Source organism: Nycticebus coucang, chromosome 12 (assembly GCF_027406575.1).
Source record: "Nycticebus coucang isolate mNycCou1 chromosome 12, mNycCou1.pri, whole genome shotgun sequence".
NCBI classification, from domain to species: Eukaryota; Metazoa; Chordata; class Mammalia; order Primates; family Lorisidae; genus Nycticebus; species Nycticebus coucang.
Window position 1 is genome coordinate 57,832,988 of NC_069791.1, and position 13,663 is coordinate 57,846,650.

Below are 13,663 nucleotides of genomic sequence, written 5' to 3' on the forward strand. Positions count from 1 at the left end.
TGAAAAAGCACATGAAAAACATCTAGAGCTCCTTCCAGCCACGCAGTGCGATTGGCGGCCCTGTGAGAAACAGGGGAGCAGAGAGAGACGCAGCAGCAGTGAGGAGTCCCTGCTGCTGGGGCCAGCCGGCCAGCGGCCAGCGCTCTACCTGCAGGGGTGCAGGGAGTATGGGGAGGACAGATGGGAGGGCAGGTGGAGAGAGTGAGGAGGATTCTTTGCCCCACCCTTGGCTGCTCCAGCTGCAGGAGGAGCACCGCTGTCCATCCTGAGGTCAGTGGAAGCAGCAGGGGGAGGGCCTTTCCCTGGTGAGATGTGGGGCCTCTCTCTTGGCAGCAAAGTCCTGGAAGAAACAACCAGGCTGCCTGGTTCACCTGTACCAGGGCCACCCCAGCTCCCTGTGCCCTGCTCCTCATCTATAAAAAAGTGGAGATTGGGCCTGCACTGGTTGACTTGGAGGTCCCTTCTGGTCCTGACCTTCTTCCACTGTCCATTGTAGAGTGGCAGAAGGGTTCTCCTTAATTCACCCATCCCCAAGCATTGACCAAGTACTCAGCATTTTCCCAACACTTAGTGGGAGATGGGAATAAAATAATATAAGGGCCCTGGCCTCTAGGAAGGGGCAGATGGGGGGATAGTATGTTCACCAAGTACACGCTTCATGCTAAACACCTTTTCTCCTCACCTCACCCCATAAGGTGCTAGGCCCTCCATTGCACAGAGGAGAGAACCAAGGTCAGAGGAAAAGCAACTTGGCAGCTGTGCAGTGGTGGGGTTTGGACTGGAGCCTGTGCTGCTGACCACCTTGCTGCTGCTCCTCTGTGAAATAGACAGGGACTCTCCAGGGACAGCGCCTGTGTCCTGAGAGACAGAGCAGTGAAAGGAGCCATCACTCTGGAAGACTTCATGGAGGAGGCGGCTCAGCTCTGGACCTCCAGAGGGGAGGGGCAGACCGTAGAGGCAGGTGGGGAGGGGAGAAGCCTCAGGGAACTCACTCTCCAGGGCAGGCTGCAGTGTGGCTGCTCCAGCCAGAGATGTGTCTTATTAGTATAGGAGGGCCACATCCGTGGCTCCCCAGGGAGGAGCAGAAGCTTCCCCACACCCAGCAGGGCAAGAGCCCTGTCTTCACCGACCTGGACCCCAGAGCTGGAGTCCATCCACCCCAGAGGGCTCATGCCTAAGCCAGGCCTTATAGCATCCTCCCTCCCTGGGTAGTCGGAAGAGGGAACTGGTCCAGTGTGAGTCGGCTCCCCCCGGCTACCTGAGGCATGGCCAAGGCACAAGGGCTCTGATGGTTACAGCAATTAACACTTCTGCACAGCAGTGACCATGAGCCAGTTTTGAGAATTTTCACTAACTTAAGTCTCCCAACATCCCTATGAGGGGAAACAGGGGTACATGTCACATAGCTAATAAGAGGCAGGGCCCAGAGCTGGCCGCAGTCTGCACAGAGGCTCCTGAGCTCTGGCCATGGCTGCCCCTCCCCCATCTGGGATCCTCCCTGGGCTCATCTTCTCTGCCTGCTCCTCTTTCTTGCCAGGGGCTCTGGCCTCTCTAGATAACTCCAGCCAGTCTCTGTCACTAGAAAGGCCTGTCACCCACTGGAAAGGCTGGCCCAGAGTGCCCACATGCACCCTGTTTCCCTCTCCCCTGACCAAGCACCGAGCACCGTTGCATTTTGTTCACAGTGATGGCTCCTGCGCCCAGGCCGGTGGGGGCATGGAGGACTCCATGGTGGCAGCGGCGTTGGTGGCAGCCGGCAGACCCAGTGCCCATGCCCTGAAGGCTCAAGATCTGGAGCTGCGGGAGGAGGAGGAGCAGCCGAGGGCGGGGGGTGCCCCCTCGAGGGCTGGCCCCCACAGCGCGGCCTCCCCTGGCCGGCAGCAGCCTGCCCTGGCTACAGCGCTCTGCTCCCACACCCCTGCTGCCTCTGATTACGAACTCTCCCTTGACCTAAAGAATAAACAGGTACCCAGGGCCTCCAAGGGGGGCGGGGAGGGTGGTGAAGAGGCCCTGCCTTTCGGGGCTGACCAGAGTACCAGGGGTCTCCCCACCTGGACCCACCTCTGCTGCAGGCACACCTCTTTGTCACAGTTCTCTCAAACTGAGTGACCTAATCTGCCCTTCCCTATAGCCCAGTCCCTCGAGCAACCAGCCACAGGCACTGCCTCACTCCCATTCAGGGCCTACACCCCACACAGTGCGTGCCCTTGCCATGCAAGACTCTCAGGCCGTGTGTCCAGGGTCCCTGCTCCTCACAATGCACGGGAAGCCTAAGTGGCCCACCAAGGCACTGGGCACACAGCCCACTGTTTTCTGGGAAAATCCCACCTCCACTCACTGCTTATAAGTGACAGCCCAGGGACATGCTCACCCAAGCCAAGCCTCAGAGGGGATACAAGAGCAGTTGTCTCCTCGAGGTAGGCTGAGACTTCCCACAATCAGTCTAGGCTGGGGGAGCGCACAGATCCCCTGTTAGAGAACAAACCCTAAGGAGGGGTCCTAGACCTCTATCTTCCATTCTTTGAAGCAGAGAGAAAGTGCCCAGTCACAGGGTCCCTTTGAACTCCCAGACAATGCCCCAGTTTGTCTAGCTATCTCTTAACCGAATTGTTAAGAGACCCAAAGGAAGGTGTGTATGAGTATGTCTGTGTGTGTGTGTGTGCATGTGCTTAGAGAAAGACGTGGTGATGTGATACTGGCAAGAGAGAGCTTTGAACTTGGAGACAAAGAGATAGGATCCAATCTTCTTTCTTCTTCTGATTAACTCTGTGATTTTGGGAGTACCAGTTAAGCACTCTGGGCTTTGGTTTTCTTATCAGCGACAATGAGAATTAGGCCTTGAATCATCTCCAAGGTCCCTCCTGGCTCCAAAATGTGTAGGTTGTGAAGAACCACTCTCCAGCCCAATAGACTAGATGAATCTTAATTGAGGCTAGAAGGAAGGCCACTGAGTCCAGCTAAACTAACCTCGTTTCTCTCTTTGGCATTGACTCCAAGCTATTATCTCAAATCAGGGGCCAGCTGGGGGTAGCGCATCTGCCTCTCAGTAAAGGATTTGACCAAATGTCCAAAGATAGCTATGTAAACAAGATAGGAATATGTGGATTAGATGACAGTATAGTCAAGGGGGTTATTCTCAAGCAGATTGTTAAAACAAAAACAAAAACAAAAACAAACCCAACATCCATCAGTGCCAATTCCTGGGGAGGAGAGTAGAGCACTGTCCTTGGTCCTGTCCATGTTAACTACCTTGACAAGGCACTGAATAAAGGCATAAAAGTTATATTTACCAAACTTTCTGATGACATAAAACGGAAAGAGAACAGCTAATACCTCAATGATAAAATCCAAGATTAAAAAAAATCTCATTGGGACAGAAACATGGTTTAAATGGAAAAAAGTCAGATGAAATAGGGAAAAATCTGAAGTTCTGCTCTTAGCTTTGAAAAGCCCACAGCACTAGTGTAAGCTCAGCAGGCCTGGATCAGGGAGAAAGGCTTAGGGTTTCATTTGACTGTAAGCTCAGAAGAGATAATCATGTATTCATGAAGCCATAAAACCATCACTATGAATGCCATCCCCTCCAAAAGTTTCCTGATATTTCCTTTTTTTTCCTTTTGTAATAAGAGCACTTAACATAAGCTCTACTTTCTGAGAGAATTTTTGAGTTGACAGTACAGGATTTAAAATTGCAGGCCCCAGGCTATACAATAGACCTGCTAAAAATATAGACTGCCCTGTGCACAATGAGTTCTTTGTTACTGGCAACCTAAGGTGGGAGCTGGATGACAATTGCCTGGGGCACTGCAGTGGGATCTTAGGGGGCAGTTGGCCCAGATGAGGGAATCCTCTCGATTCCACATGACTTTGCTCCTTGAGGACAGGAGAACATCTCACATTTGTCTTGGTACCCTTCCCCCAGCATCTAGCAGAGTGTCCTGGGCATAGTAAGAGCTCATTGAGTGAATATATTCTTTTTTAATTTTTTTTTTTTTTTTTGGTAGAGACAGTCTCACTTTACCGCCCTCGGTAGAGTGCCAGAGTGCTCACAGCAACCTCCAGCTCTTGGGCTTACGCGATTCTCTTGCCTCAGCCTCCCCAGCAGCTGGGACTACAGGCACCCGCCACAACGCCTGGCTATTTTTTTGTTGCAGTTTGGCTGAGGCCGGGTTTGAACCCGCCACCCTCAGTATATGGGGCCGGCACCCTACTCACTGAGCCATAGGCGCCACCCAAGTGAATATATTTTTTAAAATAATTATAATATGCAAAGCCACAAGGGAGCATGGTACTAAGAAGAAAAAAGCACACTCCCTAGCTAACCCACAGAGACTACAGTTCCATTTAGGGAGTATCCAGTCAGTAACACCAGATACCATGTTGGTTGGCTCGGGCAGGAGAGCGAGTCCAATCCCAACGGGGAGCATGAAGAGTTCTCCGATGGGCACTGTGGGCCGCTCCTATGACAGGCATAATTCTAGTGCAGAATTATGGCCAGTGAGACGGAGTCAGGTGAGGTGAGGACCGGCAGAGGGTGTAATAGGGGCCAGTGAGTCCTGCCTTGGGGCTTAGCTGGGCCCCGGCTCATGTTATCTCCCTAGGTCAAGCATAGGCTGGGTGTGTGAGGAAGAAGGCAAATAGGGGTTGAAAACATGACCCACATTTACAAGAGACTGAGCTGTCCTCTCTCTTCTGCCAAAGAGCTGTGACCTTGGGCAAGTTGCTTGCCTTCTCTGGGCCTCAGCTGCCTCGTGTATCCCTTTGGGGCTTTCCATGCTATTCCCCTTTGCCTCTATCTCTGCAGGTCCTGCTCCTCTCATCACTCCTGCCCTTGGCCTTCTCTGGCTTTAGGACTCAATTTCGGTGATCCTTGCTCCTCTCTGGCAGCTCTCCCTACCCTCCCTAGGAGCCCCTTTGTCCTAGGCATTCCCTGTCACATTCCCTGTTACAACCCTGAAGCCCTGTGTTAGCTTGGCTTCTTCCTCTGAGCCGGGCACATGGCTCCCACACCATTATATCCCCAGTGCCTGACACAGTGTCTGGCATGATGAAGATGCTTGGAGGAAAAGGGTGAAACAATAATTTGGTAACATAAAGGAGGAAGGGATGGGCATACAGCCTGGAGCCAGGACCTGACTCTGCCCTCCGGTTTCCTTGAGATCTAGGATTTGGTGTTCTGACCCCATGTTTGTGCCAGCCACACAGGATCCCACAGCCTTGGACTAGAAAGAGTCTTGGGCAGTTGTTACCTCCCCAGCCCACCAACCTGCCTCCTTAATGAACGTTTGTAGACATGAACTCAACTGAATACTCTGTGCTCCAGGGGAAACACAAATCCATGCACAGGCATGTTCCTTCTGTTGTTTCCTAGCACCAGGGATGGTGCTGCACATGGGAATGATGATGGCAGGAGCAGAGCAGGACGTGACTCCCAGAGCCCTGCTCTTCATGCAACTTTGTGCTGAATGGCACTCCCAGAGGTGTCAACCAGGCCTCCTCTGGCAGCCAGTCCAGAGCCCCTGGGTAGTTTTCCTTAGCTTATCTCGCTCCACCTGTGTCTCACCTTAAGCTCCACTAATGCTACCTCTTAACTGGTTCCTGAATCCCACCCTTTCTTGCCATCCCCACTGCCCTAACCGAGGCCAGGCCATCCTACCCACTTGTCTTTGCCATGCAGACCCTCCAACTGGTTCCCCCACTTCAAGCTGGGCCTCATCCAGCCCCACCTGCATGTTGAAGCATATCATCTCTACAAAGTACACTTCTGATCACGCTGCCCCTGCTGCATGGAAACCTCTGATGGCTCCCATGGTGTGTAGGATGAAGGCTTCTCCAGCCTCCCCTGTCACAGACCTGGCCCCCATCAGTGTCCCAGCCACTCTGTTCACCAGTCCCTCCTTTGCCTCTGGGCCTCCTCTACTGGGAACATTCCCCACTGTCCCCAGTCCTGCCACACCTGGGTGAATTTTTCTCATACTTCAGGGCTCATCAGATCAGGGCCTGGGTATGTGCATTTACTGAGTGCCTGTCATTTGCTCTGTGCTGTCTGGGACCCCTCCTGCTCATGAGAGCAAGGACTGTGTTGTTCTCAGGGCTGTCATAGAGTTGGCAGATTGTCTCCAAACACCTCTGGAGGTGCCATTCACTGCAAGGTTGCATGAAGAGCAGGGCTCTGGGAGTCAGGCCCTAGACTGCCCTGCTCCTGCCGTCATTGTTCCCATGTGCAGCACCGTCCCTGGTGCTAGGAAACACAGAAGGAACATGCTTGTGCGTGGATTTGTCTTTCCCCTGGGGTACAGAGTGTTCCGCCGAGTTCATGTCTACAGACGTTCGTTAAGGCCCAGCTCTGGGCACAAGGAACACAGATGGAGAATAACGTGACCCTGTGAGGGGCAGTCTGGGAGCCAAGGGAGCTCTGAGCAGGGCTGGTGGTGAGCATGGTGGGTGGGCTGCAATCGGGGAGGGAAGCAGTGGGGCACAGTGAGTAGGGTGCAGCAGCCTTGGCTAGGGTCAGTGGAAGATGACAGTGCTGGACTGATTGGACTGAACAGTGGTGACCCCAGAACTGATTCAAACACCATTTGCGGAGCAGCTGCTCACAGGGCACTGTGCTGGGGGCCCTGCGTGGGGGAGGATAACTAAGACCTGTTTGATGCTGCAAATAACTTGTGCTCTGTTGGAACCTGGGGGAGGGGAAGGCAGGGAAGGATGGGTGGACAAATAGCTGGAAGATTCTGGAGGAAACTAAGTGGCAAATCAGAGAGAGATTTGAAACAATACTTTCAAAGGGGGCCCTTAGCAGGGTGACCCTTCTGGTTTTGGATAGAGAATGTTTCCTGAAAGAGCCACAAATGTGTCTCTTGAGATGTCCCTTGCAGAAGGGGACATTTCTACCTAGAGGAAGGTGGACAAGGGTGAGAGTCAAGGGTGGGGAGTCTTCTGGGCTAATGGAGGAGCTAAGCACCAGCCCCTGCTCCAGCAGGGCCACCTAGTGTGGTTGGTTGGGGCGGAGTAGGGGCACTGCTGTGTGGTATGGACTTTGTCAGGGGAGGCTGGAAGGCAGCCGGGGACCAGTAGTTAGGGTTGGAAAGGCAGGAGGAAGCATTTTGCTTCTTTGGGGTGGTGGTTCTCAAGCAAAGGAAGGCCTGTGTTGCATCTGCCCTGGAGTGAGAAGGACACAGAAGGCAGTGAGGGGGCTGCTGGGGGTGGCCCAAGTGAGCCACTGTGGTGACGTTCTGGTGGGAAGGTCAAGGGTGATTGCAAAAGGCCCTGGGGTGGAGGCCACGGGGCTACGGGAGGCTGACAAATGTACAGAATGGAGGAGCGAGGACCCAGGACAAAGGCAAGTTTCCCAGACTGGGTGGTATGCAGTGCAGGTCAAATGTCATTAGGCCAGTAAGGAAGCCATAGAAATCTGATTTGGACAAGGTCGGGGGGACAATGGCTTTGTAGAGGCAGAGAGATCCATGGGCTAGAAATGCAGGTCTACGATCAAGGAGAGGAATGGTGATTGCAGGATCACTGACGTAATCATTGTCATCACCGAGTACCTACCACTTCTTGAGCATCTGCTCTGTCCTGGGTGCTACATGAAACAATTTAATCCCCACAGCAAGGTATGGAGTCATCAGGGTGAGCCTGACTTAATAGATAGGAAGACTGAGTGCCACAGATGGAACACGTGTCTGAGCAGGGAAGCGGCGAGTCTGGGCCTGGGTGTCTCCCTTGGGTGCTGCTTGTTCTTCAGTATATCCCAGTAGACGAGGTCTCCTAGGGGAAACAGTTCCCTCCTAATTAGTGGTTAATTATCACCTATCAAGGGCTGCTCCAGTGACTTCCAACATAGAAATCATGATGTCCAGGGTGCATGGGGGAAAGTTAAAATGTGTGTTGACATTGGAAGGTGACACGTGTGACTTGTGTCTAGCACGCGAAGGGAATTTATGACCAGAACACAGGATTAAGGAGCCAGAGACAGACAGGAAGACCTAGATGGGCAGGGTCATGAGTGGGACAGTTGCGTAGTGAAAACATCAAGAGCTACAGAAAGGAGGGAGGAGTGAGGCTGAGGAGGGGCCTGGGGCTAAGCAATGAGCAGGGTGTCATTGAGCATCCTGAGACCCTTGTGTGAGGTGAAAGGCAGCAGGGGCCAGCACACAGGAGTCAGGGCATGAGCTGAGTCAGTAGTCCATCATTTGTTCCTGTAGGGAGGTGGAAGGCAAACTAGTCTTCTGAGAGGTTCTGTGGAAAATAGATAAAGAAAGAGCTCAGGCTAGTGCCCCTGGGGCAGAGGATGCCAGTGAAGTTACAGGGTTGCCTGGGGAGATCTGGGAGGGTCTGTAAGCAGGTGGAAAGGGCAGATGGGCAGTGGAGGGTGGACATGCAAATGAGAGTCTGGAGGGAGAGTTGACACACGAAGATCAGATTGGGAAGGTTTCTAAGTAGGTTTCCACAAAGACAACTTTGGAATTAATTCTCTAATTTACCCAGTATACACTGATTGAAGGCCTACTATGTGCTGAGGACTGTCCGAGCACTGGGGAGAGAGCAGAAACATGGCAGATAGACCTCTGCCTTCATGGGGCTCAACATCCAATGGAAGGCTTGATGGGATAGACTCAGGAATGTAAGTGTGGTTTTCTTTGCTGCTCAGGCACAGTGTAGGCCGCACCAGCAGGAAAAGGGGCTTCCAGGGTCATCTCAGCCAGTCTTTTCCTTCAAGTGGGTTGACACCATGTAGGGGGATGGGCCCCTTTGCCATTTTGGAAGCATCTCAAACAATGGATTTCGTACCTTCCTTCTGTGGCTGATAGCATCGCACAACCTGAAAGAATGCTCTTGGGCCTGAGGTTTCTCTAGAAGTCTGAACACGCCAGGTGGGAAGTAGATGTGAAGTCCCTGCCTCTGGTCAGTTTCCCATGGTGCTTGAGGAGGGGTGAAAAACATACAGAAATTGAGAAAAAAAGAGGCATGTAAGTGAACAGTTTTCCTCACACTCCACACTTCCCCTTGGGAAAGCTGCATAAGCCAAGGCCAAATCTCCATCTCAGCCTCAGGGACTATGCCAGAATCCAGCAGGGAGAATGAGCCAAGCTCCCACAGTCTCTTCCTTCTGGTGTGCTTTCTGCAGGAACAAAATGCAACCACGGGTACGCGAGGTACGTGCTTCTCATGGGTACGTGAGGTCATACATAGATCAAGTAGGCACGGGTCCACTTGCTATGACAGGCAGAATTCTAAGGTGGCCCCTGTGATTCCTACCTCCTGGTGTATCCTTCCCTTGGGTATGAGTGGGACTAACGAATATGATGGGACATCACTCCTATGATTAAGTTACCAATCCGTTGATTGTCCTGGGTGGGTCTGACCTAATCAGGAGGGTGAAACTCTGGATGGGACTTCTTTCCTGTTGGCCTTGAGGAGCACACTCCCATGTTATGGGAGGACCACATGGCAGAGAACAGTAGTCTCTAGTAACTAAGGGCTTCAGCCCCATAACACCAGAAACTAGTGTTGAACTCTGTCAACAGTGAACTTGAAAGCGGCCCTGAGCCTTGGATGAGATGGTAGCCCCAGCTGACATCATGATCTTAGCCTGGTGAGATCCTGAACCAAGCACCCAGATGAGCTGTGCCCAGACTACTGACTCACAGAACTATGGTAAAATAAATGGGTATTGTTTTACACTGCTAAGTGTGTAGCAATTGGTTAGATAGCAGTAGATCACAAATGCACGTTATATGATTTTTAAGAGTACCTTGATAGCCCAACATAGGATGGTTGTGACAATAGTGATGAAGATTTTTCCTCCTGCTTACAGCCTTGTACCTTGTGAAATGCAAATGCTTCTTCTGGGGGTGTCATAGGAGAAGGCTTACGGGCCATCTGTGCCTCAGTCTGCATGTTTCCTGCTATCCCGGAGAGTAAGTTTGGATGTAGGGGTAGATGGCATGATGTTGCTAGGTCTGGGGGTAGGGAATGGCACTGGATGGCAAGGCTGGAAGAGCTGGAGACGAGCACTGAGGAAGCCGCATTTTTCCTGGGATTGTCCTTGAGGATTGGGGTTGTATCCATGAGGTCTCCTGGGCTGAGAGGGTGACTCTGCTGGGTGGGTTGTGGGGCATCCTCATTCCCTGCAGGGAGGGAGCAGAGGGTATTGCTGGCGTTATGGAGGACAGCCATTCTGCTTGCAGCCTCCCTGGGTTGAGTCACAGGAGGCCAGGTGAAGTGTTAATTGAGGATGAAATGTGGCCTTTCTCTCTGTCCCCTCCCCGCCATGCTCCCTGGAGAGCAGGGGAGTGAGGATGTCCTTGCCTTGGTTGCTCAGCTCAGCCCACCTCTCTGACCCTAGTCCAGGAAGACCACCATGTGGGAGTGGAACATAGGGTTGTAATTAAGACATCCATTCAGGGCCAGGAGCACTTCCTCCCCAGACTTTTGTGAGGGCTGATCTGAGTGTACAAGGCCACCAATTAAGCCCATCCCCTTAACAAAGGACACAACTTTTATTTAGATGATGAAAACTGGTGGAAGAGGAATCATGGTTAAGCACGATTGGCCATTCACACCTTCCTAGTCCTTTCCTGAGAGGTCAGATGCTGAGAAAAAGTGAGAGCAGAGCAACCTAAGAGGAGAAAGATCATGGCGGGAAGAAGGGGAGGGGAAGGAGAGAGCTGAGAGGAGGTGACTACCCAGAACCACACTGGTCTCCCTGTCAGAAGCTTTCTGGCGTCACATCTGCCGGGGTGACATGCCCTGTCCCCACCCCCTCAGCCTAGTCCCCCACGCCCTGCTCTGGGTGGGCAGCTCCCACTGTGAGAACAGAGGGACTCCAGCTGTGGATCTTGGTCGTAGTGGCCTGGAGGGACTCCTACCCTTGAGATCTCTATCCATCTTTTTTATCAAATTCACAGTTATTGAGCACCTACTGTGTGCCAGAGCCTGGGAGTGGGTACTGGGGTCACAGAGATGGACAAGCCCCACTGACGTTCTCGGGGAAATGGAGGTGCCCCAGGGCAGTGCCATGAATGCTGAGAGGGGAGCAGGTGAGCGGGAGTGGCAGCAATTTCTCTCTCAGCATTTTTGTTTAATTTTTCATTGTTCATTATTTTTAAATGTGCACAGAAGTACAAACAATAGTGCAATAAATTCCTCTCTAGCCATCATCGAGCTCTAACCATTTCTATAAATATTTTTATTAATATTAATACTGTGTCATCTAACCCTTCCACATTCTTTGATAGTTATTTTAATACAAATTCAAGATACTCATGCATTTCACCTATAAATACTTCTCTATGCATCTCTGATATGAACATTTTTTAATAACTACCACAGCAGGGGTATGTGACTACGAGCAGCAGCAGCTGGGTCCTTCTTTGCTCTCCTGCCCTGGGGACATTAACCATCCCCAGAATGGAATCCTCTGCCCTACATCTTTAGGAGTCTCGCCAAGGACCTGCTATCTTGGACCCTGACACCAGGAGTTTTCACACTTGAGCTGCCAGCAGCCTCTAGCTGCGCATTCCTGGTCCAGCCAAAGTGTGGCGAGGGGACCTGCATGTGGGTTGAAACCCACCAGCCCCGGCCCTCAGGAGGGCTGCACCTCTCGCCTCCCCACTGAGCCCTTTCCTCCTCTCTGTCCTTCTCATTGCAGATTGAAATGCTAGAACACAAGTATGGGGGTCACTTGGTGTCCCGGCGCGCCGCTTGCACCATCCAAACCGCTTTCCGCCAGTACCAGCTCAGCAAGAACTTCGAGAAGATTCGCAACTCGCTCCTGGAGAGCCGCCTGCCTCGACGCATCTCCCTGCGCAAGGCGCGGGCGCCCACGGCTGAGAGCCTGGCGGCCGAGAAGGCGCTCCTGGAGGGCTGCGGGCTCGCGGGGCTGCCGCTGGTGCGCTCGCCCTCCCTGCCGCCCAGCCTCTCGGGCACGCTCACCGAGCTGGAGGACTCCTTCACCGAGCAGGTGCAGTCCCTGGCCAAGTCCATCGACGACGCCCTCAGCACCTGGAGCCTCAAGACCGTGTGCTCCCTGCAGGAGAGCAGCGCCTACCAGCTGCACCAGGCCCTGCAGGCGGCCACGGCGTCACCAGGCCTGGAGGCCGAGGTGCGGGAGACCGAGATCGCCGCCCCGGGGCCCGCGGATGAAGCCGCTGAGGCCGCCAGCCTGCCCCAGGGCCACGGCGGCACCCTCATGATGGCCTTCCGGGACGTGACGGTGCAGATCGCCAACCAGAACATATCCGTCTCCTCCTCCACGGCTCTGTCGGTGGCCAACTGCCGGGGCGCGCAGACAGCCCAAGCCCTAGCAGAGCCCGCGGCGGGCAGGGAGGAGCAGGCCGAGGCACCAGGGCGGGAGGCTTCCCAGGCCCCAGCCTCCGGCCAGGGGGACGTGCCGGTCCAGGACACAGGCGCAGAGGTGGAGGCGGGCGAGGCCCTGCCCGCCGACCTGGTGGGAGCTGCTGAGGCAGCTGTGGAAAAGGAGGCCTCCGTCGCCAAGGCAGAGGAGGAGGGGACAGGGGAGGCTGGGCAGGGGGCTGAGGCCGAGGCCGAGGCGGGCAACAGCTCAGAGCACCTGAGCAGCAGCACTTCCACCAAGTCCGCCAAGTCGGGCTCGGAAGTGTCGGCCGCCGCCTCCAAGGAGGCCTTGCAGGCCATGATCCTGAGTCTGCCGCGCTACCACTGCGAGAACCCGGCCAGCTGCAAGTCTCCCACGCTCTCCACAGACACCCTGCGCAAGCGGCTCTACCGCATTGGCCTCAACCTCTTCAACATGTGAGTGAGCGCTGGCTGAGGAGCACCAGAGGGTCCTGGGCAGTGCCAGGGAGGGAAGGTGGGAGGGAGGAGGAGGGCCTCTCTGCCCCACCTAGCAGGTGCCCCGTGATTTACCACTTCATCCCAGGGTTCTCCCTGACAGTGTGTGTGCCATGCCTGACCCCTGAGATAATACTTAGGAAGCACACACTTTATTTTTCATAGTTCTGAGTCTATTTTAAGAAGGATTAAGGAAAAAAAAAGTAACACATCAAACAGGAGTTTTCACAACTGTCACTGTTTAAGATGAAGCCAAGGTTTCAAAAGTGAGAAAGTTTAAAAGACAAGACAGTATTAAGAAAATACTAGTACAGGCTGCTCAAGGATTGAGCAGAAATCATTAGAGTACAAAGTTAGGAGAACTGCAGTGTCTCCTGAGGGCCTGGGCCATGCAGGGAATACAAGGAGAAGTTTGGAGGGGGCAGGGTTGCACGGGGAGTCGGGGGTGGGAGAGAGAGTGTGAAGCAGGCAGAGGGGCTGTACATACACTGGGGAATGGAAGGAGAGAAATGACTGACTGCCACAGCTCTGAGACCCCAACCAGACCAGCCCTGCATCCAGAATGTACACAGCCAGGGCCAAGCCAAGGAGGCTCACATGCCCCTCCTGAGGAGAGGCACCGTCCCAGAGGCCCTCATCTGAACCATAACCCTCCTGACCCAGAGCCATTCAGCTGTTATCATTGAGTGCCAGGACTACAACCACAAAGCTGCATGGGACACATCCCTGGTCTCAGAAAGCTCCTATTCTCTGGGGAATAGCTACTGTTCATAGCTGACCTTAAATAAAGCAGCTGTAATCTTCCCAATAGCCAGAGATGGGTATTATGCTGTTTTCTCTGAAAAGA

The 13,663-nt window shown here is 53.5% G+C and overlaps 1 protein-coding gene across 9 annotated transcripts in view; it reads left to right on the forward strand.

The window, feature by feature from the left end:
* IQSEC3 (IQ motif and Sec7 domain ArfGEF 3) overlaps positions 1–13,663 on the forward strand; it is a 103,307-nt gene that overhangs the window by 47,939 nt on the left and 41,705 nt on the right. For 8 of the 9 annotated variants that reach the window (XM_053557454.1, XM_053557455.1, XM_053557458.1 and 5 more), the window contains exons 3-4: positions 1,686–1,965; positions 11,657–12,777. In XM_053557454.1, the coding sequence (XP_053413429.1) occupies positions 1,686–1,965; positions 11,657–12,777 (1,401 nt within the window). The remainder of the gene's footprint in view (positions 1–1,685; positions 1,966–11,656; positions 12,778–13,663) is intronic. The other variant, XM_053557463.1, reaches the window with a different exon arrangement.